Source organism: Calonectris borealis, chromosome 1 (assembly GCF_964195595.1).
Source record: "Calonectris borealis chromosome 1, bCalBor7.hap1.2, whole genome shotgun sequence".
NCBI lineage: Eukaryota > Metazoa > Chordata > Aves > Procellariiformes > Procellariidae > Calonectris > Calonectris borealis.
In genome coordinates, this window is record NC_134312.1 from 161,615,057 (window position 1) to 161,638,323 (window position 23,267).

Here is a 23,267-nt window from a genome sequence, read left to right on the forward strand (position 1 = left end):
ATGACCATACCAGTTTTCTGACCTTAAATATTTTTAAGCCATATGCTATGCTAATTTATTAATGTTTATTCCAATATAATGAGCATGACAGGATATGTCAAGGTTTTCAGTACCTACCAAATGTACAACATATGGAAGATACTAAAATTAAAAAAACTACCATCTATCTTTCATTTGTATTTTAAAGTCTTAAAAAAAAAAAGACAATTCTTTAAAATTACCCTTTTTTTCAGACACAACCACATATAATTAAACTTTATCCTTTGATACCTTGCAGAAAACACATTAAACATCAAGTGAGAGGAGTGCTGACATGCAATTTAAGAGATGTGGGTTGAGTTCCATACCCCACTACAGACTTCCTGTGCGATTTCTAGCAAGTCCCTTGAGCTTTGTACGTCTGTTCTTCATCTGAAGAAAACAACAGTCATCAGATTTAACCTCTGAACGCCTATGGCACATAAACACTTCTGAGGTCTTCCATCCTTAGCGATGGAGGCAACCTGAACATCTTGAAGGATGCATTATGCATTAGAGTTTTGCTAGCTCTTCAAGAGAAAGACATCCTGCATCTCAACTATTCTCAGCAGTAGGCTATGTGACACCACGAATCTTTGAGTTTTCTTTACAAGTATTAAGAACAGATATGTTAGGACAGATTCTGCGCCAACGTCAAGCTTGCCAGCAGAAAGAATAAAGCTATTGGATTAGGTGTGCCTCTGACCAGGGGCAAGAACACCAGCATAGGGGACAAAGCCAAGGTTGTTACTTCACTTCAACTCCACCGGCTTGAGCAGAAACTGCAAGGGCTCACAATATCTTAAAACATAGGCTGACACCGAGGGATTTCTCCTCCTCCTTTTTTCTCCATACAAAACTTCTACAAGGTCAAAAAGCCTGCCTATTCTGATGATGTGGGACTGAATAGGTCCCTTTGCAAAGGCAATAGGCAAAGATACCTATTAAAAGCAATGTAAGCCTCTTGCACATCATACAGCATATCTATAGATTCTAATTGTTTCATATTTTTAATTTATTACATTGCTGTGTCCAAAGAACTTAACAGTGACCCTAACATGCATTACCATTTATCTATCAATACATGCTTTGTCACAAGAAATTTCTCTCAGAAGCATATCCCTTGATATACAAACCTTTAGATAAATTACTGTAATATTTTAAAATACACCATAAACCTACTGCACAAGGAAGCATTGACAAAGGTGGGGGAGGAGAAGGAAAGTGACGAAACTGATTTGTACCAATTCATATGTATCAAAGTTTATGCCTGTAGCTGGGTTAAAGAAAAATCTTTGAGACAAATATATTGTTAATAGTCCATTTGGAAAAGCTGAAGCAGCATACAGTCCTTCTATAAAGCACAGAGTCTGGCAAGTAATTTATGAGGACAATGGTAGGTCTAGTTTCTCATAGGTTTGGCCAATGCTGCTATCTAAAGCTCTAGTTTTTCCTTCTGCCTACAACTCTTCCCCTCGCCATTCTCCAGTCCATAATTAGGGTTTAGCACATGCCACGGTCTTTTCCCACAACTAGAGCACTGACAGGGTCTCTTTCCTACCAACAATTCAGATAGAACTTAGTCATTATTTAGATTTCTAATTTGTTCCAGACTTCGAACCACAGAACCACTGGGGCAGGAAGGGACCTCGGGAGGTCTATAGTCCAACCCCCTGCTCAGAGCAGGGTCAGCCAGGAGATCTCAACCAGTTTGCTCAGGGCCACATACAGTTCAGTATTGAAAACCTCCAAGGACAGACCTTCCACAACCTCTTTGGGAACTTGTCCCAGCATTTAGTTTAGTTTAACTTTGCCACAGAATTCAAAACTTACTGGGAGGTGATGGAGGAAGATGAGACAAGCAGACAGCTGAGTTGTGTAAGGCTCACTTCCATAGAAGATGGGCTGAGAAACAAATGCCAAAGCTATACAAATATTTATAGCTATTCATTTATGTAAGGAACTCATAATCATATTTACAGGACTCAAGATAGACATATATCCTACCATTATGAAAGCAAAGTGAATTAACCAGATTTTACAGAATTAGCTAAAGCTCAAGCATAAGTTAATGACAACTTCAATCTCTTAATCCTTGTTCATTTAAACTACAGAAAGCGAAACTTTTTAGCGGATACACAAAGCAAAAACTTTGGCTAGCAAAACCAGTCAAAAGCATATGCATTTTAGACGGGCCAGAAGACTATAATCCTGTAAGGTATTATTTCACTCTTCAAAGTGAACGTACTCTTATATTCCTTTAACCAATTTATAATCACTGATAAAAATCCCAGTGCAAAACTTATTTAAACTATTCTAATAGGATTTTCTCTAGCTCATTAAAATTACACTTTTACAGTCTTCAAGAATAGGTCTAACAATTAATTCAAAACCTTCTTAGCAGCATCACCTGCTTCCAAAGGATTAGAGTTGAGGAATGATTGTGTCGTGCCGTCCAGTCAGAACCACACAAAAAGCAACAGCTTCTCCTCCACGTCAAGGTAAGAGCCTTCTTACTCTAAGAAGTCAGAGATGCTGACTTTCAGCACTACCCAGATTTAGCCTCTGAAAACATATGCAAGCCTGGATCACAAAATTCACCTCTGGCAATTTGATTGCCACTATCTGGTCTGTAGAATCGAGCATTACGTATGGATATGAACTGCATTTCCATAGTGGCTTTTATTTATTTACTTTGTAATGAATTTGACCTTTTGCAATGAGCCTAGCTTCAGGTCACTTAAAACTTAAGAAAAAGTAAAATAAAAATAATGGGATTAAGAGGCAAACAATCTGGCATCAATTTCTGCTCTCTCATCAATCCCCATGTAGAAGCTAAGGCAGGTAGATATCACACTTTATATGATATTGCATAGCCTGAAGGGAATTTGTGTGTCTAGTATGAAGCAGAGACTTCTTTGTTGCCCTAGTAACCAAAGAAGAATACAGCTTAATGTCCTTCAAGCTAATAAAAATATCCTACAATGCTTATAAGAAAACTTGGCAAAAAATGCTCTGTTGAGACAGATTTTCCTCACAACAGTACGATTAGGTTACAACTCTGCCTATTTTTCAGAAGATACACTATTTTACAGAAACTCTAAGCCAATGACCATGCTTGGTTAAGCAATTTAGGAGAAAATAGTGCAAGTTCTATAATTTTCTCTTTTACTTCAGAAGTAGTATTATGACTTCATATCCTTTTGACTATAGTCAAGCCCTCTTTTACCAAAATAAAATTTGTCGCCAACAAAGAAAAAACAGATGGGAATCCGAAAGCCTTGACTAGTTTCATTAGCAGATGCTCTGAAAGCCTCTTCACTCCTGCTGAGTTTCTACCAGAATATTTGACTTCTAACTCGGGAAAGAAAAACATTCTGCCGTGACTTCAGAAAGTTAGTGGCCTTCATCTTGCAGAATAATTTATTTAATTACCATAAGCCAAACATTCTGGAATGTTTGAATGAACAGAGAACCAAGGTTTTCTTCTCCACAGTTTTCAGAAGTGACCTCCATCTTTAAGAACTCAACTTTGTAACTCTAGAAATTTGATTCAAAAAAACCATATCAGCTAGTTAAGTGAAACCGTTTCCATATCTAAATATGAATATACAAAAATAAGAGCTTCCAAAGTCATATGGGGTTTTTTTGTTTGTTTGTTTTGTTATTTGTTTGATTTTTTTTTTAAATAAGTTTTGGTTCATCTTCAAGTATAAAATACCGCCTCCGAGCATACTACCTCTATGCGGCAAATGATTTACTGATAACTTCCCTTCTACGTTGAGCATAAACTTTGGAAATAATTTTCTTCAGAACATTTTTCATTCTTCCTACAATAAGACAGGTACCGATTACAGAAAAAACCAACAGACTACTTCATTCTAAATCAGTGTCCTGAATAGACTGGAAGACTTGAAACTAAAGTTTACCCATTCTAGTATCCAGAACTTTCCTAGTAAGAACTTGTTTATAAAATAACATCAGATATAGGGTATCTAGTACATAAACCAGTAAAATCTAAACATTTTACTCTTCCTTACATGTCTGTGTATGTATATCTCAAATCTAATATTTGAGTAGCTATTAAAATGAAGCCAGCTAGAATGAGGAGCTCAGATATACTCATCATCTCAGATGTTGAGCTATTTATATTTTAACTACTGTATAAGTGTTAATTTCTTTGGGTCTACTCTAGGTTAAAAAAAAGCTCCCTTTTCCCAGAAGAGTTTTACTAACCTGTCTGACAGCCATTTTATTGTCTATGAAGACACTTTGTGGCACTCAATCACCTTGAAGACCATTTTATCTTGCACACGTTAACCCTATCAGCTATTAGGCCATGCCTGCACCAGCAAGGTTAGCCTCTGGGACTCCGTCACCACGCAGCTGCCCACGCCGCTGCACCTCTGGGGCTTTAGGCACCTGGCTGCTTTGGCCAGTGCCAAAGCTGTGTCAGCAGTGGAGCGGGTGCATCAGGGTCAGAGCCCAAGGCTCCCGGCTGTCAGCATCCCTCGGGCACCGGAGCGCCTCCGCGCTGGCATTTTGCCGGTGGCTGTACACCGGCTGATGGCCTGTGTCACCCAAAGAGACAGTTACTCAGCTGATGGAAAGGATGGGCTTTGCTAGCTGATAGAAAAAGCAATGCGTGCATGCGTGTGTGAGAGAGGGAGGGAGAGAGAAAAAGAATGAAAACCTTCACAATAAGAGGCTATGTCTCTTACTGACTTTTTTTTTTTCAGAGGGAGAAAACACACACAAGCCAGGCCAACCCAAGTAAATGTTGCAAATTCCCACATGGACACCAATTTTAATATTGCTTAAATTAGGTAGGAAACAATGTGGCTTTACATTGGTTTAACCAAACTTGTTCAGAAAGTAACTTAGTGACAAAATTTTCATATGTGGACAAAGCCTATTTTAAATAGAAGATGACTGCAGAACCTGGTGCAAACACATTTTGTTTTTTGTCCTGACTCCTGACCCCACAGAGTGGAAGACTGAAAAATCCCTCTGCACATATATGCATATATTTGTGTATACATGAACATTTTAGCTGTCTCTCTTTCTGAGTAAACTTATTTTTAAAGTGGAAGCATTTAGGTAGGTTTGTGAAAGACGCTAAACTATAATGTACTGTGTTTTATTCTGAGAAACAAAATATCACCCCAATATTTAAATGTGTGTTCGTCACATTCTAGGTACAGAAAGGATGATAATTTGTATACTTAACCCTCAAAAGCAACAGTAATAATGGTAAGAAAATATTTGAGAAAGTTGGGTTTCTTTTAAGAACGAGCCTATATTTAAAGGTATCACACATCCTAGTGTCCATTACACCTTCTTCATTGAATCACTAATTGGTAACAAGAATTTCCTGAAAATAGTCCACTAATTATTTTTTCCACATTAAGTCGTCCTATGCAGAAAGGCCGTTTCAATTAATATGAAGGTGTGTGCGGGGGCGTGAAGCCCAGACTGTTCCCAGTCCTTTTAATCTAACCACATTTCTTGCTGACAGACAGAAAGTCTTTCAAAGGAAGGTGTTTTGATCATCCCTGGAAGAAGAATGTAGACTTCAATTACCAGTCCAATTATCCCAGCTAGGAAGGCAATACAATTGCTTAATTTTAAAGTAATAAGGGACTTTCAAGGTGTGCCTTCTCAGCTTTCATCCAAGATCGAACTTTCCATTGCCCCTCTCTGGCAGATGAAGCTACCATGATGGTAGTCACTATTTCTGAATAAAAATCATCTGGAGGAGAATTCAACCTACGCTAAGTTCAGTGGTTTCATACCTTTAGGTGATTTGTTTTCTTTCTTGAATATGGTCATCTCAATTTAAAAAAAAGGATTATTTTTTGTATATTTTAGCCACATACAGTTTACTAGGGTTAGAACAAGATAAAGAAAAAAAAGCAATATCCTGCAATAAATAGTAAATCATATTGAATGACCAAGTTCTTAAGAATGCATGGAAAGAATACAGGGTAAACTTTTTCTTCCCCCTCCCCAAAATCCTATTTTCTTTCTATGTTGAGTCTACAAGGTAGCAATTCTTCCCAGAGGCGAAAACTTTGTAACCACAGGTTTTTTTTTCTTCAGTGTCTCCATATCAGGCCTAGGGATACACCAGTAAGCCCTGCAATACGTGGTATGCACGTCACCCTCCTTGCCTCTTCCTTATGTTCCAGAGCAATCTGGACTTTTTAAGTTCAAGTATCCTGACCCCAGCTTTCCATATATCTTATTTTCCTTTTCAGAACACAGTTATATTGTAAACTTTGGTAGGTAAAAACTGAATTATGTGGATTTGTTTAATCAAAGAGTTACGAAAGTAGTAAGGGGAAGCAGTCAGGGGAAACCACCTTTCCATTATCAGATCAGACTACCACGATGATTATCTTGAGCTTCTTGTGATATAATTTTTAGACAGATAATGGTATTTTGAACATGTCCGTTATAATTTAGTAGTATGACTGAGGGTTCGTATTGTCTGCAAGTGCCAGTCCCTTCCCTTGAGAAAGGGCCCTGCTTTTAGTTAAACATTCACATTATGTGTCCTGTCTATAAAACATTACAGCTGCCCACTCATTGAACTCTGGGCAATTACAAACATAACCGACACTGTAAATCAAAAAGATGGAAAGAACAGCAGCTCCAGTCCACCAGGAGGCTGCCCAAGGACTGCATTTGCTCAGCTGGTTCCTGAAAACCAGCCTCGCACAGATGCAGAGCAAATCCAGCAATCCTCCAGTTACGTGGTCAGTGCAGAATCTGAGGCATAGGGTCTGGTGGCAGCAGGACTATTTCCACAATAACACCAGAGCTTTAAGTAAAAACTGGTACTCGGAGTGGTAATAGGAACAGCATTGCTTGCCAACAGTTGCTGACAGACTCATCTGATGGGTAGCACGCATCTGACTTCGGTTGCTATGAAATCTGGTTACAGAGAGCACTAGAAATAAAAGGGCTACAAGAGGTTTGACTAAAAACTGCTAGATGGTAAACAGACTCATCAGAAATTTGCAGCAGCTACATAGTAAGACAGTGATATTTCGGTAAGCGACAGAGGCTACACAATCCCAGATGGAACGACTATAATGTATATAGTGCCAGACTAGAGGCAAGACCATTAGATATCCATTCACGCAGTCCAGGCAAAATTATCATCTGATCCATAACGTTATCTTTAAAGGCAGCAGAGAGTTCTTCAAATCTAGTCCCATGAAAACATAGCCACTCATTCACCACATGAATAGGCAACCTAACTTCTCCACAATTTGAATCAAATTTGGGAATATTTGGATTGAGTGAAATTCCAGAACGTGCCATCACGCCTGAATTTTATGGATCATCATCAAGGATCAAGGAGCAGAAGGCTATCTGTTCTCACATGGCCAACCTATAATAACTACTGGAGAAGCAGATGATATGAAGATAGCCTGCTGAGCATCCACAGCTTTTAATGTTAAGTGAGGCTGCAGATCCGAACTAGGGGAAACACAGAAGAGATGCCTATGAAGACTAATTAATCTAGTTTCTTCATGTTTGATATTTAACATTAAAACTCTGTGGACTCTCAGCAGGCTATCTTGGTATCATCTGCTTCTCCAGTTTTTTCCTAGAAAGAGTCTATCATCCCTCAGACAACTATTTGTATGAGCATAGCCACCTAAGCAGATTCTACTCCAAACTTAATGTTATAATCAGCTATATAATATAACCTGTGCATAGAACTCTTTTTGAGAGAAGGAAGACATCTGAAGTACAAGAATTGTCAAGCCCATGCTGTGGATGATATGATCATCAAGTCTGTGGTCTGCTCAATATTCTGTACTAACAAGATCCATACAAAGGCATTCAGGAATTCACTACTAAAAACATAAGGAATGAAACTGACGTGAAAAAGCAGGAGGTAAAGAGAGGAACACATTCTGATGGCAAATACTGCTGGGCCCAAATGCAAAACCGAGGTAAGTAAATATACTGGGACTCCAGAAGAATTTAGGGAACCGTGTCCAAGAGAGAGCTCCACAAAATTTCTGCCTACCCACTTAATTTCCTGATGGGCCACATCCATCCAAGGTTTTTGGCAAAACAAGGTAGCTGCCTGAAGGCCTACAGCTGTGCAAGCTCAGCTGAGCCATATATTGGAACCAAAACAGGGTCACACACCTAGGCTCTCTTGGGATTTATAGGTGAGGCATGCAAGCAGCCAAGTCCCTCGAGAGGCCTAATTCACTGAACATTCCTCTGTGAATCTAGCAACACACCAATAGTAAGATACTCAGTAACAAACACAGCAGAGATCACTTTCACACAAAGCCATGGGAATAAAAGCAAGTAGAGGAAATGCTGTTTCTCTCATTTAACATAGCAGTACAGCAATTACAGCACTGATCAAGGAGGTGAAAGACCCGCACCATACACCTTCTTCAGTCATAGGATTTTCAACCTGCTTTTCCCAGAAGACTGCCCTAACCACTAAGCTACAAGCGAGGCTGAGAAAATACTCTTCAGTCTTCCTGTTGAAGATGAGCCACTATGAAGGTAAATACAAATACATGAAAGCAAATTCACAAATCCCAAGGGAATAACAACAGAAACAGATCAGGTGTACAAGCTGAAGAAAGATACTAGGGACTGAAACCCAGGGATTTCTCAGGACAGCTTACTCACTTTAGATAAAGTCACTGCAAAAATGCAAAATCAATATCCCATGCAGTGAATGGTCACCAGAAGACTCCCCTAGTCCAGGTGACCACAATATTTCAGGAAAGGTCAGCTGTTCCTCCATGATGATATAATGGCTTCCATTTTTCTCCCATTCTTTTAGAATTTAAGTGTTTTCATCAGTGAGAGGGCCTGCATCTCAAGAGGAGAGATTCTACATACATAAGGAGATAGTTCAAGTGGTTTGCTGCAACAGGATTACACACCTCAGAGCAAGGCAAATTCCTAAAGAACTGTCACAGAAAAGAAACACTAAGCTATTTTGCAAGACCCATTTCCCATTTATTTCTCAATGAAATGCAAGAGAAGAGAAGGCTGACATTGAGGGGGGGGAACGGAAAAGCATCTCCTCCAGTGCATTGCATGTTCAGAAGATCAATGCCAGGATTCCCTGCTTTGGACAGCATCCTGCACACTTGGTACAAAAACAAAACTAACCTCTCCTACCCCCAAAACCCCCACTGTATACTGAAGAGGTTATCTGTTAGAGAACCCAAGCAGATCAAACAGATTTAAGTGGTACTACATTGACAACCACCCCCACTCCCCTCCCCAAACCTAACACCACACCCAAATGGACGAAAGCAATGGGAAAATTAATTCCAAATTACTGCTTGGATTTTGATTGCAGACCGCAGCATTAACCCAGCAGAAGGTGACTCATGCTTCTCTCTTCCAGGCATTGTAGGGAGTAACCTGCATGTCAGCTACCAAGAATCTAACTGCTGCTGAGACTAGCAGAGCAGATGCCTTCTTTAAGCAGCGAGATGGAGAGCCTGGATTTGATCAGAGACTGAGAAGCACTCAGACTAGTTAGATTTTTTTTTTATTGGGGGGGGGGGGGGGGAGGGGGGAAGGGGGTATGAAAGGCATCTGATAAAATGCTCCAGAAGAAATAGTTCAAGGTGATCATCTCTTGCCCTTGCCCTTCAATTATTTTCAAAAAGAAATTCAATTCCTAAAGTTAAAAAAAAACAAACACCACAAAAAACCACCATTTGACTGGTTTTCAGCAGAATTATTACAGCAGAAGAGGGGACAATTCTGAACCTGGAGATAGAAGATTACTACTAGGAAAACCCTTTACAACATCAAGTCCTTTTGGCAGTAGAAAGTAATCCACAGACTGAAAACATACCTTCTTAAAAACAGTGTACAAATAGCAGTATACAAATAAGGACTGTTGTCATGTAGTTCAAAAAACACACACATCCAGGATTCTGCATCATGGCCAAGTGCAATTAAATACAGAGGTGGGTGAAAATAAAACAGATTTTTTTTCCCCCCACTCATTTGTAACTTTGGGGGAAAATGGTATAAACCCAAACATTTCATAATCATTGTTTTGTTCTGACAAAATCAATGAGCTTCTAAAATTTAAAAATGAAATTGAAAACATAGTAAGGAAATTTCAAAAGAAAAGCAGTTCTTGAGGAAAGACTTAATTTATGCATTTCTAGCTAGGTCTTACAAAGTTCATGGCTTTTTCAAAAGAAAAAAGCATTCCAATTATTTGCACATTTATAAAATGTTTCAAGTAAGATTTTGTACAGCAGTTAAAAAGATGTTATAGCAATGTGGGAAACTGCAACCAGATCTAATCAGATACAGTAGGTTAATCAGTCCTGGCTTATCCTCTATACTGTAAAATATATTAGGAGTAAGAGGGCAAACAGTACAAACATTCTTCTACCAAAACTTGCTCGTCACAGCAAGCGCACATACAGCCCAGAGGCGATCTATGTGGCTACTTCTTGAAAGCATCTTTTCTTGTAATTAATCAGAAATCCAGGACCAAAGCTCTTCTTCACAACATTCAGAGCACTTCAAGTTCTGTGCCCTTATCCAATTCATTTCCAGTTCAAATTAAATCGTAGTTGAGTTGATACTCACATGGGAATCTCAAACACTATTAATCTTTTAGTTAAGGTGGCTACCTGTTAACCAGAACAGTAACAGGAAGTCACCAAACAATTCTATAAAGTAAGACTTACATTTTATTTTACCCCAGACCACTGCTGTACGCTATTACATTCTAATATTTTAAAATGCTTTAATGTCTGCCTCATTACCCTGACTTTTTGCAGAAGATAATAACTGTTTTAAAAGACGTTAAAGCTCTATCTAGGTGACACAAGCGATGTTTCAAAACAAGCTAATCAACTCTAAAAACACTTACTCCTTTTTTTTGTCCTTCACCTGATCTTTCACCTAGTCTGGGCCTAATCAAGACAAGAATTAAAATATTGTCACCATTGCATTTTTAAAGACTACAGCATCAACTAATTGAGCTAGCCCCATGACATTAATGTTGAGAAAGGATAATGTGCTCATATCACACCTTTAATTCTCTTGTCTAGACTAGGATTTAAGATGACACAGCTGCTAAAATGCAACCCATTGACAAAGAAAGTGTTCGAGTTGCACTCGTCATTGTAAACTGTACCTAGACTACACTGTTTGCCTTAGTGCAGCAAAAACTAAATACTAGTCCTGTATTGGAAACCTCTGGGAAAAAAAACCCAAAAAACAGACCAGCAGGAAGCTAATGAATAAGAGAATATGAAGAAGCAGATTGCTAAAGTTCTTGATACCTTAACAATCATGTAAATCTTTGTACAAGTCACTATATGCAAGGGTAATTTAGCACTGCAGTCCCGATTGCTTCCTTATTCTCTCTCAAAACGTTATCATCACACACCACTTACACAATTTACAAGGAGAGAAAAAAAGGAAAAAAAAAAGATGTTTGAGCAACACTTGCAATATTTCAGAAATGAAATAACCAGCAACCCGAGGTTTGTTCTTCGGTGCAAAAAATAAAAATCTGACGCTGAATTATTAAGGGGAAAACTAGAAAAGGAATGGATTTAATGATTTTTGGGAGAGCCACCCACTCAGACATTTCAAATTTTATTCATCTAAACCCTTTCAATTGCCAAAGAATGTCTATATTTGAAAATCCAGTCCCAAAAGTACACCTGCTAACATAAGAGTTTTAACTAAAAATACTGCTACCCAGCATGTTTTATGTATGATCAAACAACAAAATTTGTTTCTATCCACATACTATCCAACTGAAGAGTAGAGAATCATGGTTATTTTGAAAGAAAAGATGCAAGTTACTGCCAACTGTGTTGGCTATAAAAAACAGTATTTAAAGAATTATTGTCCTCTAGGCAAAACAGAAATTCAAAGGCAAAACAGAAATTCTAATGAGCAATGATTTTTTTTTGATAAAATTTTCCAAATATTCATTGCAAAAATCTGTGTCAAAACAGCTTAATGAATAGCAAGATAGAAAACATTCAGCCCCAAGCATTAATGCTATATTATTTTACTAAACTATGAAAGCCATTAAAGTCATTGTTATACTTGGTCTTTAACACATTAAACAGCATTTTTACAACACAGACACGATCAAGCAACACTGCACAACTGAAAACAAATTTAAGAAGTCTTGCCACATACTATTCTACTGTTTGACAATTGTGGCTATCCATATTTATTCACACACCTCTACAACAACATGAGCTACAGCAGCAGTTAAGACCTGAAAAGAGAAGATGATGCTAAGTGATACGGGCATCATAAAAAAGATATGCTATACTCTAAACTAGCACAATCTAAACTAAACATGCATACAAAGGAGCTTGCCTACCTGGCTTTTTCAATAAAAGTCCAAAGAACACCTAAAAAGCAGGAGGGGATAAAAAGATTTATTTTCAGTGCCCACATATGGAAGCTATCATATCACTTTACCTTACAAAGAAAAATAAATAAATCTTACAAAGGAATACCTATACAATTAGCTGGGGGCGGGGAGAAGGCGGGAAGCAGCCAGAAAAAAAAAAGCAGCATTAGAAGACTCTGGTTATAATCGTTGTCTCAAATGTTCATGGTTTCCACAGAAAGTAACTCAAAGTACCATGAATATTTCAGATTAGCAAGGGGGGAGGGGAAGATCTAAACTCTATAGAGCCAGAAAGAAGTGTTGTAAAGTTGTTTTAAAAGCACGAGAGCACAAAGAGAAACTAAATATCTGAGTTTAAACCTAAATAAATTTTACAGTAATATCCTGTATCCTGCAAACTTGTACTCTTTCTATTACAGACACTTTCTAGGGGACGGTCTACATATCAGTTCCCCAATAAAACACAGGAGATGGCCAGACAGCTGAAGACTCCGATGTTATATGCAGGGTCAATTTGATACGACTGACTACTTGTGTTTACCACTTCTTTATATGTCTACAGATGCTTAAAATATTTGCATTTTCTTCTTGTAAACTGATATGGTTCTCACCTGAAAGACAGCTATCCATAGGTGTCCCTTAAAAAAAAAAGAAGGGCCAGTATAGCTCTTCTATTGTACTTAAATATTTTAACACAATGGCCAATGTCTGCACCATGTCAGAATTCTGTTCAGGTTCCTATGTTTTCTTAGAAATACGTACAAGCGTTCGATGGGATTTAAAATCCATTAATCTGTTCTTGCAATAAAGAAAAAAAGTGCTAAGTTTCATCTGGTGGGTGCACAAGAGTGGCTGGCAGCTTGGCCAGGCATCCTATGGAGGATGAGGGCCATGCTTAATACCTGTCCTGCATTTTTCAGTTAAAGATGAGTACTCCAACCAATCCACTATATTGAGATTATTGCAAGAAAAAAAAAAACTACCAAACTCTTGTTAAAAAAGATTTCAGAATTTCAGTCTGTTCTTATTTCCAACATCTCTACACAGCTAGCACCTATGAAAGTCCCTAGACATTTGTCAACCTTTTGCATACAGCACTTCAGAAGGAATAGTATTTTCTAAGTTTAACTTCTGAACACTTAGGTATTTCTTCCTGGGAGGCTGGAGCCACTTTTGTGGTTGCAGTGTTTATGAAGAATTCTCTAAATAGTTCTGAAAAAAAAAAAATCTTCTTAAAATAAAAAAAAAAAGATGAGAAATACATAGAATTTCAGAAAACTGGTAAATTCAACCTTGCTTAAAGAGTACTTATTACAGTGAAGAGCTAAAGAACAAACTAAATTATTTCATCTCCTCAAAACTCTATATTTACTGACAGTCATCTGTGTGATGATATTATCTAGTTTTAATGAGGATCTGGACCCCAATGTGCTAAATGGTCTTTGAATAAAAACCATATTTAGTTTTCATAGTACTTGGAAAGCAACATTTTCAAACTAGACATTTGAGCAATTTGTAATTTCAAGCATAGTTTTTCAGACTTAATCACCATTAAGTCACTAAATACATCAATTATCATTGACTCAAGATGCTGATTTCACAATTAATACATTTCAATAATTATATCTCTTGCATGTTTTAAATTACAACACAGAATCCCTAGACTGGGAGGCAGACTTTCATCTTGATGATAAACACCACCTCAAAGAACATTCTCAACTCGGAGACACATTTCTGTGACATTTCATAGCAATACACCTATATCATTTAGTCTGCATTTTCAGCCAATTAGTAAATTTTCTGGTCCTTGCTTCCTAGAGAAAAAAGCAATAGATTAATGAAAAGTTTTTTTTACAACTTGAAATAAAGCATTTCTCAAAAATACTATTTTAAGTTGAACCTGTTAGACTCTCCAAAACACAAACAGTACAGTCCTGTCTTTAAAGCTCTGGTCAGACATCTAGAGAAACTATTGCAAGTAAAGAACTCTGAATTAACTTTGTGAGTTCTTTTTTATTTCTGTGCTTTAGTTTTCTGCTTGAATAGAAATAACAATACTTTTCTATTTCATGGGATTCTACTAAGAACATTAAAGTCTCTAGGACATATTGAGAAATTACATTATTGGAGGCTACATAAACACCTAGAACACATACCCAATGAGGTTTAAACATACCTTCATGGGAGAAAAACATTGGGAAAGTCATATCCAAAATTAAAATTCAGTATATGGTAAATATCAGCAGGTTCTCTTCAGAGAGACTTTCTAATCACACAAAAGAAACACAAAAGTGTTAGAAGTTACCTAACTCCTTTTTCCACAAAAAAAAAATTACACTGCTTAATCTGCATACTCACTACTTATTTCTAAACCTTGATATCTAACTGGGGTGTACCACTTCCAATCCATTTCATCTGATAGCTTCTATTGGTACTTTACTGCAGACCTTTGCTGGCATGGGCCCACTCATCCAGTTCAGCCTTGCTCTCACAAATCAAAGGTTTCTCCAGAAAACAGCTCATTCTGAAACTACAGTGAGTTCCCTCTGCAGCAAAAACAACAGACAGTTCTTTGCTGCCAAGCTCACAAATCCATTTTGGACGGAAAGGTGGCAGCACCTATCAAATACACAGATAACATATTTTGTGTAATATCTCACCAGGAGCCAGTAAAGCAGCAGCTGATTCCCTTAATCCTTCTTGGATACAGTAGGTAAGGAGTATCTTTCAAAGCTATCATATGAAAAATATTATCCTTATGTACAGTCCATCTTCCCAACACTACAAACCCTAAGCATTTGCAAGAATCAGAAGTCACAAGGCTTAATGGACGTATTCGGCAGAAGCGGGATCCAGAAACTGGTACTAGGTGCCTGAAAAACTAAGATCATGGGGTTGGAACAACGCATTTCAGACAAGCAGTCAATTGTACAGTGAATAGGCGCTCCCAAACTGTTTACTTAGCTATCATCATCAGTGATAACAGCTTCAAACAAGCATGGAGGTACTCTCAAGTTCCTAAGCCCAGAGACCAACCTTATACCCTTGGCCTCAATCTGCACAACCCACCACCCTACATTAGGAAACAACCCCTCTGTCCTCCTACCTTCTGATTACACTCCTTATCCAACAACAAAAAAAGGCATCCACAGCTTCACTCTCCTAGGGCACATCCCCCTTCATCAGTGTCCTGCTCCCCACGTACTGATACCAAAGCACACGTTCCAGATAAGCAGGGTTAGTTGCAGGCACTGCAAAAACAGCTGATTGCAGAAGCGATTGCTTTGTACAACACAAGCTACAGCCAAGCCGCTCCTTGGGTAGAAACTATTGTAAGACACAGCATCTGGAGGAAGAAAGACAGCAGCTGTGATTTTGTACCACCAAGATCCTTCATCCAACGCTGGCAGCATGCTACGCAGTGGGAAACTCTGGCCCAGAGTACAGTGAGCACTTCTGAAACCTTTTCCTTCTCCTCATCCTGTGTCTAGGCAGAGCTGCTGGGGGTGCACCCATCCACTCAGAACTGACAGGGCTCCCTTGACTCATTCTTAGAAGGATCTAGACAAAAATGCTTTATTTACTTTGAAAAGAAGAATATGGTTTACAGTTTACATTTAAACCACTTTTTAATTGCCTGTTTAAAAGCTACAGAGGCATCCTCCACTCTTGTTAAATCTGTGCAACATGCCTGAAAGGGATGCGAGGCTCCCACACTACACAGTACACAAGGAAGCTTGACTTTATAGTTTTGCCATTAGGAGACTTCTCTGCAGACTGGGAGACCTGGATTTCGGTCCTGTTTCTAAGTCTATTTATGCATTTTTTAATATTAAATAGTCATTTAATGAGAACAGAAACTACACTGGCAAGAGTGATCTCAACCTCTTCTAACCATTGGCTTCAGAGTTAAGTAAAGGTCCACCTGTTTCCTCTCTTTCATTCATGAACATGTCATTCATTCCTATAAAGTAACTCAACTTCATCAGGTGGAATGAAGGACTCCCTTAGCTTAGTTTGGCCTGGTATGTGGTGGTTAGACCAGGGAAGCAGAAGACTCATGCGTGCATCTCAACTTGAACAGGGAATTCACCTGGCTTTTCTACTTCTTGGGAGAGTAATTAAAATTACTCTCTAATTATATAATGACACAGGGATTCTTTCATCAAAAAAAAAAAAAATAGCAAGGACAATGTGTAAAATGCAGAGATACCTACCAGTTAGAGACCTGGCCAATCGGTTTTCAGGCACAACGAAAGTTCAGAGATTTTTAGATCATGGTTTTGTATCAATATAAGCATATAGTTGTCCTTTTCAGGTACATCTCATCCAAACTCCCCAGGTAAACAGAACTATGATTATTTGTCTCTCAACATAGATTAAATGCGTTTGTGCAACTGTAAATTATAATTTAGAAGTCCCTGTACAGATATGTATTTTATGTGTAAATAAGCATTCTTCCAGTTTAACTGGTAAAAAGGATGCAAGCTTAAGTCAACAGCACATTAGGTCTTACACTGCCTGCGAACTTAAGTTCCAAAACATAACAACAGCAACCGCCACCAAAAATATAAGATGAGGTAAGTTGACAAGGAAAGATCTGGTACGCTTGCTGAAACTACATCTTTTTAATATTGCAAGTCAACAGCACATCCCTTTCAACTACAACTCAATTAAAATTTTCAGGACTTGCTAAATTTTCAGGATTTCAGCTGCTTTTAGATTACTTTGCGTAAGTGAAATTTAGGATTAAAACATTACTCATATGTCTTTCACACAGTACCTAACCAAAAGTTGAAGTCTTGCAGTAAAAGAGATGGCAGAAAAAAAAATAAAAGCAGCATTTAGACCCACTCTGAGCAGTGCTGAGTCAATGTAACTATGGAAGTACAAGTTGATTCCTATGCTGCTACACCTATCTACAGTTTGTCAGCTGAGGTCTGAATGCAGGCGCTCCATTGCAATGCACAATGCAAGCTGCAAAAGCCACAGCTAGGCATTCAGAGACTAAATGAATTTATATCACTGATGAAACACAGGAAAACCAAAAGCATTTATTAATGAATAAAGTCTAACTATTTAATGAAAAACTGTTCTTCTATAACGTATGTGCGAACAATAAGGATTGCAAGGATATGGAAAATGCATTTTCCATAATAGATTCAAAATAACTTCATTATATTAGTCTGTAGAAATCCCCAGTGAAAAAGTTAGGACACGCATTAAGAAACACCTACTATAAGAAAGTTGCAAGTCCAAAAATATCAGCACTTTGTCTCCTCCCTCCCCTTTCCCCTACTCACCCTCCTCCCCAGTTTCAAAATACATCTTCCCCAGGCCTTGGTCTGGAATGGTAGTTTCTGTGAACAGACCATACCCGACCATATGATTAGCCATTATCACCTTTTATGCTCCACTCTACATTAAGATGCAAATCCAACAGCTGTGGTCCAACTAAGTTATTTACAAAGGTTTCCCCTTCAGATGTCCAAGCCAAAGCTACAACCAGTTCTGCGACATAATTACAACCTCTCTTCATGGGCAATAACAGATCTTCGGTCTGCGATGATCTGGCCAGCGGCATTTTCTCATCCATGCTATGGTTCAAACGGTTGCTATGATTTCAAATGGTGCATCTACCCTTATTTTAACGTGACTGGTTGCATTTCAGCTGCTGACATCTAACTGATTGACGCATATCTAAACAACACAGTGGTTATAAAAACAAACTGGCAGTATGCACCGGTGTTTCACCACTGTGGATTCACTCCACAGTGAATGGAGTGGCTGGCAACGCAACCGTGGGAAATTAAAGAGAAACACCGGCATACATAAGGCCTAACGCTCCCAGCCATCATCTCTTTACCAAGAAAGAGGCTTTGCGTTCTGCACTTTTAAGAGGAGTGGGAAGTTCTAGGAAATACCTATGCAGGTATCCGAAAAGGCAGAGCTGTATCTGCCTTTGAAGACGTCTGCTGCAGGAAAACACCCAGGTGCTTCCCCCGCAAATCAGCTACAGCACGTCCACTGAGAAAGTACACTCGAGGACTGACCCGACACAATCAATATTCGGGGAACTGCTCTTCCGACCCCCGGTTACAGCCGTGGCACGAACTGCCGCCTCCCCGCCCGTGGCCAGCCTCTCTGCCATATTTCACCCAGGAGCACCCCAAACTTGCCGCCTCGTAAACGCAAACGGGGGGGAAAGGCCAGCAGCGGAAACGGCTGGAGCCCCCCGCCCCGCCACCCCTGCGGCCGGCGGCCGGCACCCGCCCACAGGCAGCCCGGGGCTGCGGGCGAGGCACCGGCGGGGGCGGCGGGGGGGGGTCCTGCCGCCCAGGGGCGCCACCGGGGAAGGAGGGCGGGAAGGGGGTGAGGGAAGGAAGCCGCGGGGCAGGCACCTGAGCGGGTAGCGGGCAGGGCGTGGGCAGCCCCCGGGCCGGAGATCCGGGCACTGCGGGGCGGCCCGGCGCGGGGGAGGAGGGGACGGAGAGGGGGGACGGGCGGCCCGCAGGCCCCGGCGGGCCGGGCCGCAGGTGGGCGTCGGGCGCGGCCGTCGGAGGAGCGGCCGCCGGGCAAGTCACCTCTTGACGCGGATGATCTGGTCGCGCATGGGTCGGATGTCCTGGAAGCTCTGCTGGTTGACCAGGCTGTAGACGAGGATGAAGCCCTGCCCGTTCTTGATGTAGAGGTCCCGCATGGAGGCGAACTGCTCGGTGCCCGCCGTGTCCAGGATCTCCAGGACGGAGGGGGAGGCGTCCACCTCGATCTCCTTGCGGTAGAAGTCCTCGATGGTGGGGTCGTACTTCTCGATGAAGGTGCCGGTCACGAACTGCACCGTGAGCGCCGACTTCCCCACCCCACCCGAACCCAGCACCACCACCTTGTACTCGCGCATCCTCCCGCCGCCGCCAGCGCGGACCGCCCGCCCGACCCGCACCTGCCGACGGCCCCTCCTCACCCCCCCGCCATGGGCCGCCCCGCCCCGCCCTGCCCTGCCCTGCCCTGCTCGCCGCCGCCCCCGCTCCGCTCGCGCCCGCCCGCCCGCCCGGCGGATGCTCCCGGCCGCGGCGGCTCCTGGGCGGCGCTGCCGGCGGCGGGGCCGCGCTCACGGGCTGCGGCGCGGCTGAGGTGGGGCGCCGGCCCCGCCCCCTCCTTCCCCTGTCGCCACGGCAACAGCCAACCGGCCGGCGCGCGGAGGGGCGGGGGGGGGGGGGGGAGCGCTGAGGAGGAAGAAAGAGCGGGGAGGAGGGCGGGCGACGCCTCGTCACGTGGCACCTCCCCGCGTCCCCCCCACCCTCCTCCGCCGGAGGGCGCCAGCCAACCGGCGGGCGCGGGAGCTGCACGTGACGCCGACGGCAGCAGCGGCTCGGCGGGCCGCGGCGGCGGCTGCCCGTCTCCTCCCGTCCCTCGCCCGGCGCTGTCGCCGTGGAGACAGCGGCCCGCCCCCGCCCCCAGCCCGCCCCTTCGGGCCAGCGCCGAGACACGCGCTTCCCGGAGGGCCAACCAACGGCCGCGCAGCGGTCACGCGCCGGGAGGGATGAGCCAATGGGAGCGCGGGCTGGGGGCGAGCGGGGTTGGGCGGGCGCTCGGCGGCCCCTCGGCCGGAAGTGCCTGTCAGGGGCCCGCGGCGGCGGTGCCGGGGCTCGGTGCCGGGGCAGCCGCGGGGGGGCGGGGGCGGCGCGCTTCCCCCGGCCCCGGGAGCGGCCTGTAGCCCGAGGGGGAGCTGGCGTCGCACCGGGGGGGTGCAGGGCGGGGGGGTGAGGCGGCGGCGGCGGCCCCTACGCTGCCCCCTGTCCCGGTAGGTGGGCGGCAGTGGGGGAGGGGGGACAGGCCTTTCCGAGCCGCCCGAGGGGGAATCCCCGTGCAGGCTCCCCGGTTCCGCTTCCCGGTGTGCTGGGAGAGGGGGCTCTGGCGTGGGAAGTTCTTGCTGTTTCAAACCTGGCAGTTCTCCGGAGGCAGAAGGTGTCTGCGGCCGGGCCCACTCGTGTATATAAAAGTAGATGGGATTCATAAAGTCTAACGCACCGATCCTGTGAGCGTTCCCTTTGAATGCAGTGTGATCGTCATGCAGGTGTGCGCTTGCAAGGAACGCCGTTAGGTGTTTGTTACTAATGAGTGCCTGCCTCCTTATTCTGATAGAGATTGAGGGCCAGGAAAGATGGTGGTACAGTTCGAGAAAAATACTCCATATAAACAGTAACAAAAATGAAGATGATTGATGAGAAGAACTAAACAGTTTCTCATGGGAACCAGCATCACTCTGGAAAGATGCTCACATCTGTATGCTTGTCTTTCTACTATGAGACAGACTCCTTAACCCTTCCTTTTTTTTCCCTCAAACATCACTGGTTGGAATGATTTGATATAGGGAGAAAAGACTTTATTTCCATTAGAGGCTTAAGGTTCAGTCAGAGCCATTAGTCTGCTGTTCAGGTACTTTCCAAAAGCTGTCAGAAAAGGAGCTCGCTCTTGGGGTTGCATTTCTTACTGTGCTGTTCTTTCTTCTGCATTGTCACTTCTTCATCTTAGGTGAGGCCTAAGGTGTCAGCCTGCTTTCCAGGCAAGTCCAGTTTTGCTTCCTTGTTGACCTGTTTTCATGTTTCCAACCCAACTGGGAATTTTTGAGTGGCAGATGTGTTTCTGGCTTTTTGGAGCCCATTTGTCCTCTGTCTGAGTCTTTTGGTTAAATGCTTGCCCAGTGCAGTGCTTTAAGCTTTCTAGTGTTTTGCTTGGGTCTTCTGCTGTTATAGTTTGGCTTTTCCTCTGCGTGTGGGTTTTTTGGGGGTTTTTTTGAACTGCAGAGCTTCAAAACAAATTTATCTTAGTAGGATGCCTGTAGCTTTGGTCTGTCTAGAAGAAAGAAGATTATTCGCTGGCTTCTCGCAATGCCTATGTAGTCAAAAACCACCAAAGCAAAACCAAAACCCCACACATCTGTGTGATGTAAATACATTCAATACCAAAGAGATACACGGAATTTTTTACAGGATTGTCAGAATCCATTTGTAAATGTTGCAGAGTCTGGTCAGTCTAGTCAGAAATGAGTAATAATTTCAATGAATAATCTCATTTCTGTTGGTGACTTGAGACATTCAAGTAATAGAAATGGGCCTACACGAACATGTAATAACACAAAATGCAAGATACTGCATGTATGGATTAATAAGTATTTGTAGTATAATCCAGGAACCCTCCAGCAGAGTAATGGGAAAATACCTGGGTTTATTAGTCAATGATGAAAGGAAGTTGCCAGTTTAACGCGGTTGTGAAAAAACAAATGTGACTCTCGTGTGCACACAGTCAAGCTTCTGGGTGACTAGTGGGACATTGTTGTGTCCAGTTCTGATAAACCATGTCCAGGAAAGAGCAGCTTGTACAGAAATACACCCAGGAGGGTTACTGGAAAAGAACAAAGCTTATCCACAAGAGTACACTAGAAATACTTGTCTGATTAATCTAGGAAAAGCAAATGCAGAGGAGGGTTATGAGTAACCAATAAGCCAGGGTAGAGTCAAGCTCAAGCGAGCAGGCATTTAAGCTAATGAACAATGTTGATAGAAGAGCATGGATCTAAACTGACTATAATCTAGATAGAAAACTAAGAGTTATCTTGGAAGACTGAGGGTTTCACCTTCTGTTAAGAACAGTGAAAGATGAACATGTCCAACAGGCTTTAAAATGTATTGCGCTTCAGAACAGGAAGATGATGTACAGTCATACAAAATAGGTTTAAGTGATCTGTGTTGAAGGGAGGAGATTTGGGCCTCCCTTCTTACTCATCCCGAGACTGGAACAATCTGATGTTCAGTACTTCTCAGAAAGAAGCTGTCGACTGCTGGTTTGTGATAAGGATGATGATTAGAGTGAGAAGGCAACGGTTCAGAAAAAGGTAACAGTAATGCTCTCACTGGAAAGATTTACACCAGGTATGCAGTCTCATAGATTGCCAAGTTTGATGGGCAGCAAATCGTTTTTTCACTTAATGATAGTGGGGTGATGTGTGCAGGGGCTAAAGAAACATGTAAAAACCAAAATATAGAGGGACAATATCTATAGTATGGAGGTTGGAAAAGAAAAGACAGGGTGGTGAACCGGAGGAGGTGCTGGATGCCTTTAATGGATGACTGTTCCCAGGGATTTCAGCCACTTCACTTGCGAGGCTGAACACCTTACTGTTTTTCTAGCCTTTGCCCTTGGTTGATTTTGAGTCATCTGGGGAAAATGACAACACTGAAAATTCAGCAGATACATGCTGGAGGCTCAGCCCTGAAAACAAATACAGTATCAGTTATGTGGAGTTACTTATAGTGAGGTGGAGAACATGGGGCCGTTGAGGTGCTGCCAGTCTGTCTTTTACGCACATTGCTTATACTTTCGGTATTCTCTACCAAAAAGTGGGGGGAAAAAAAAGTAGTAAATTTTGATGGAAGAGAAACTTCCTGCCACAAAAGACTGAACTGGACAAGGCTTGCCAGGCAAATATCTCAGCCCACAGTTTGCTTTCCCAGCCTGACTTCCTTTGCAGCTTCTCACAGGAGACTCAGGAGTCATCTAATCCCTCTGTGCTGTTACAGCTGGGTTTTTGCTGGCTTCCTAGGATTTAGAAACTTCAGTTTTATTGATCACTTCTCAAGTCTTTTTATGTCTTATTTTGAACTATCTTCTTTCAAACTTCAGCAGCCTGTGGCTAACCACACTGTCTTATGAGAGGCTGGAGTTTCTCAATAAATATTGAATTTTTATCTTATGCAGAAACCAGCATACTGTTTCATAAGGTTTTTGCTAGCTATTGTAGCCTCTGACTACATGTTAGGGAATG

At 41.9% G+C, this 23,267-nt stretch overlaps 1 protein-coding gene across 1 annotated transcript in view; it reads right to left on the minus strand.

The window, feature by feature from the left end:
* RAP2A (RAP2A, member of RAS oncogene family) overlaps positions 1 to 19,352 on the minus strand; it is a 32,153-nt gene extending 12,801 nt beyond the window's left edge. The window contains exon 1 of the mRNA XM_075138245.1: positions 19,030 to 19,352. Within this exon, the coding sequence (XP_074994346.1) occupies positions 19,030 to 19,343 (314 nt within the window). The 5' untranslated portion in view covers positions 19,344 to 19,352. The remainder of the gene's footprint in view (positions 1 to 19,029) is intronic.
* Between the last annotated feature and the right edge of the window lie 3,915 nt (positions 19,353 to 23,267).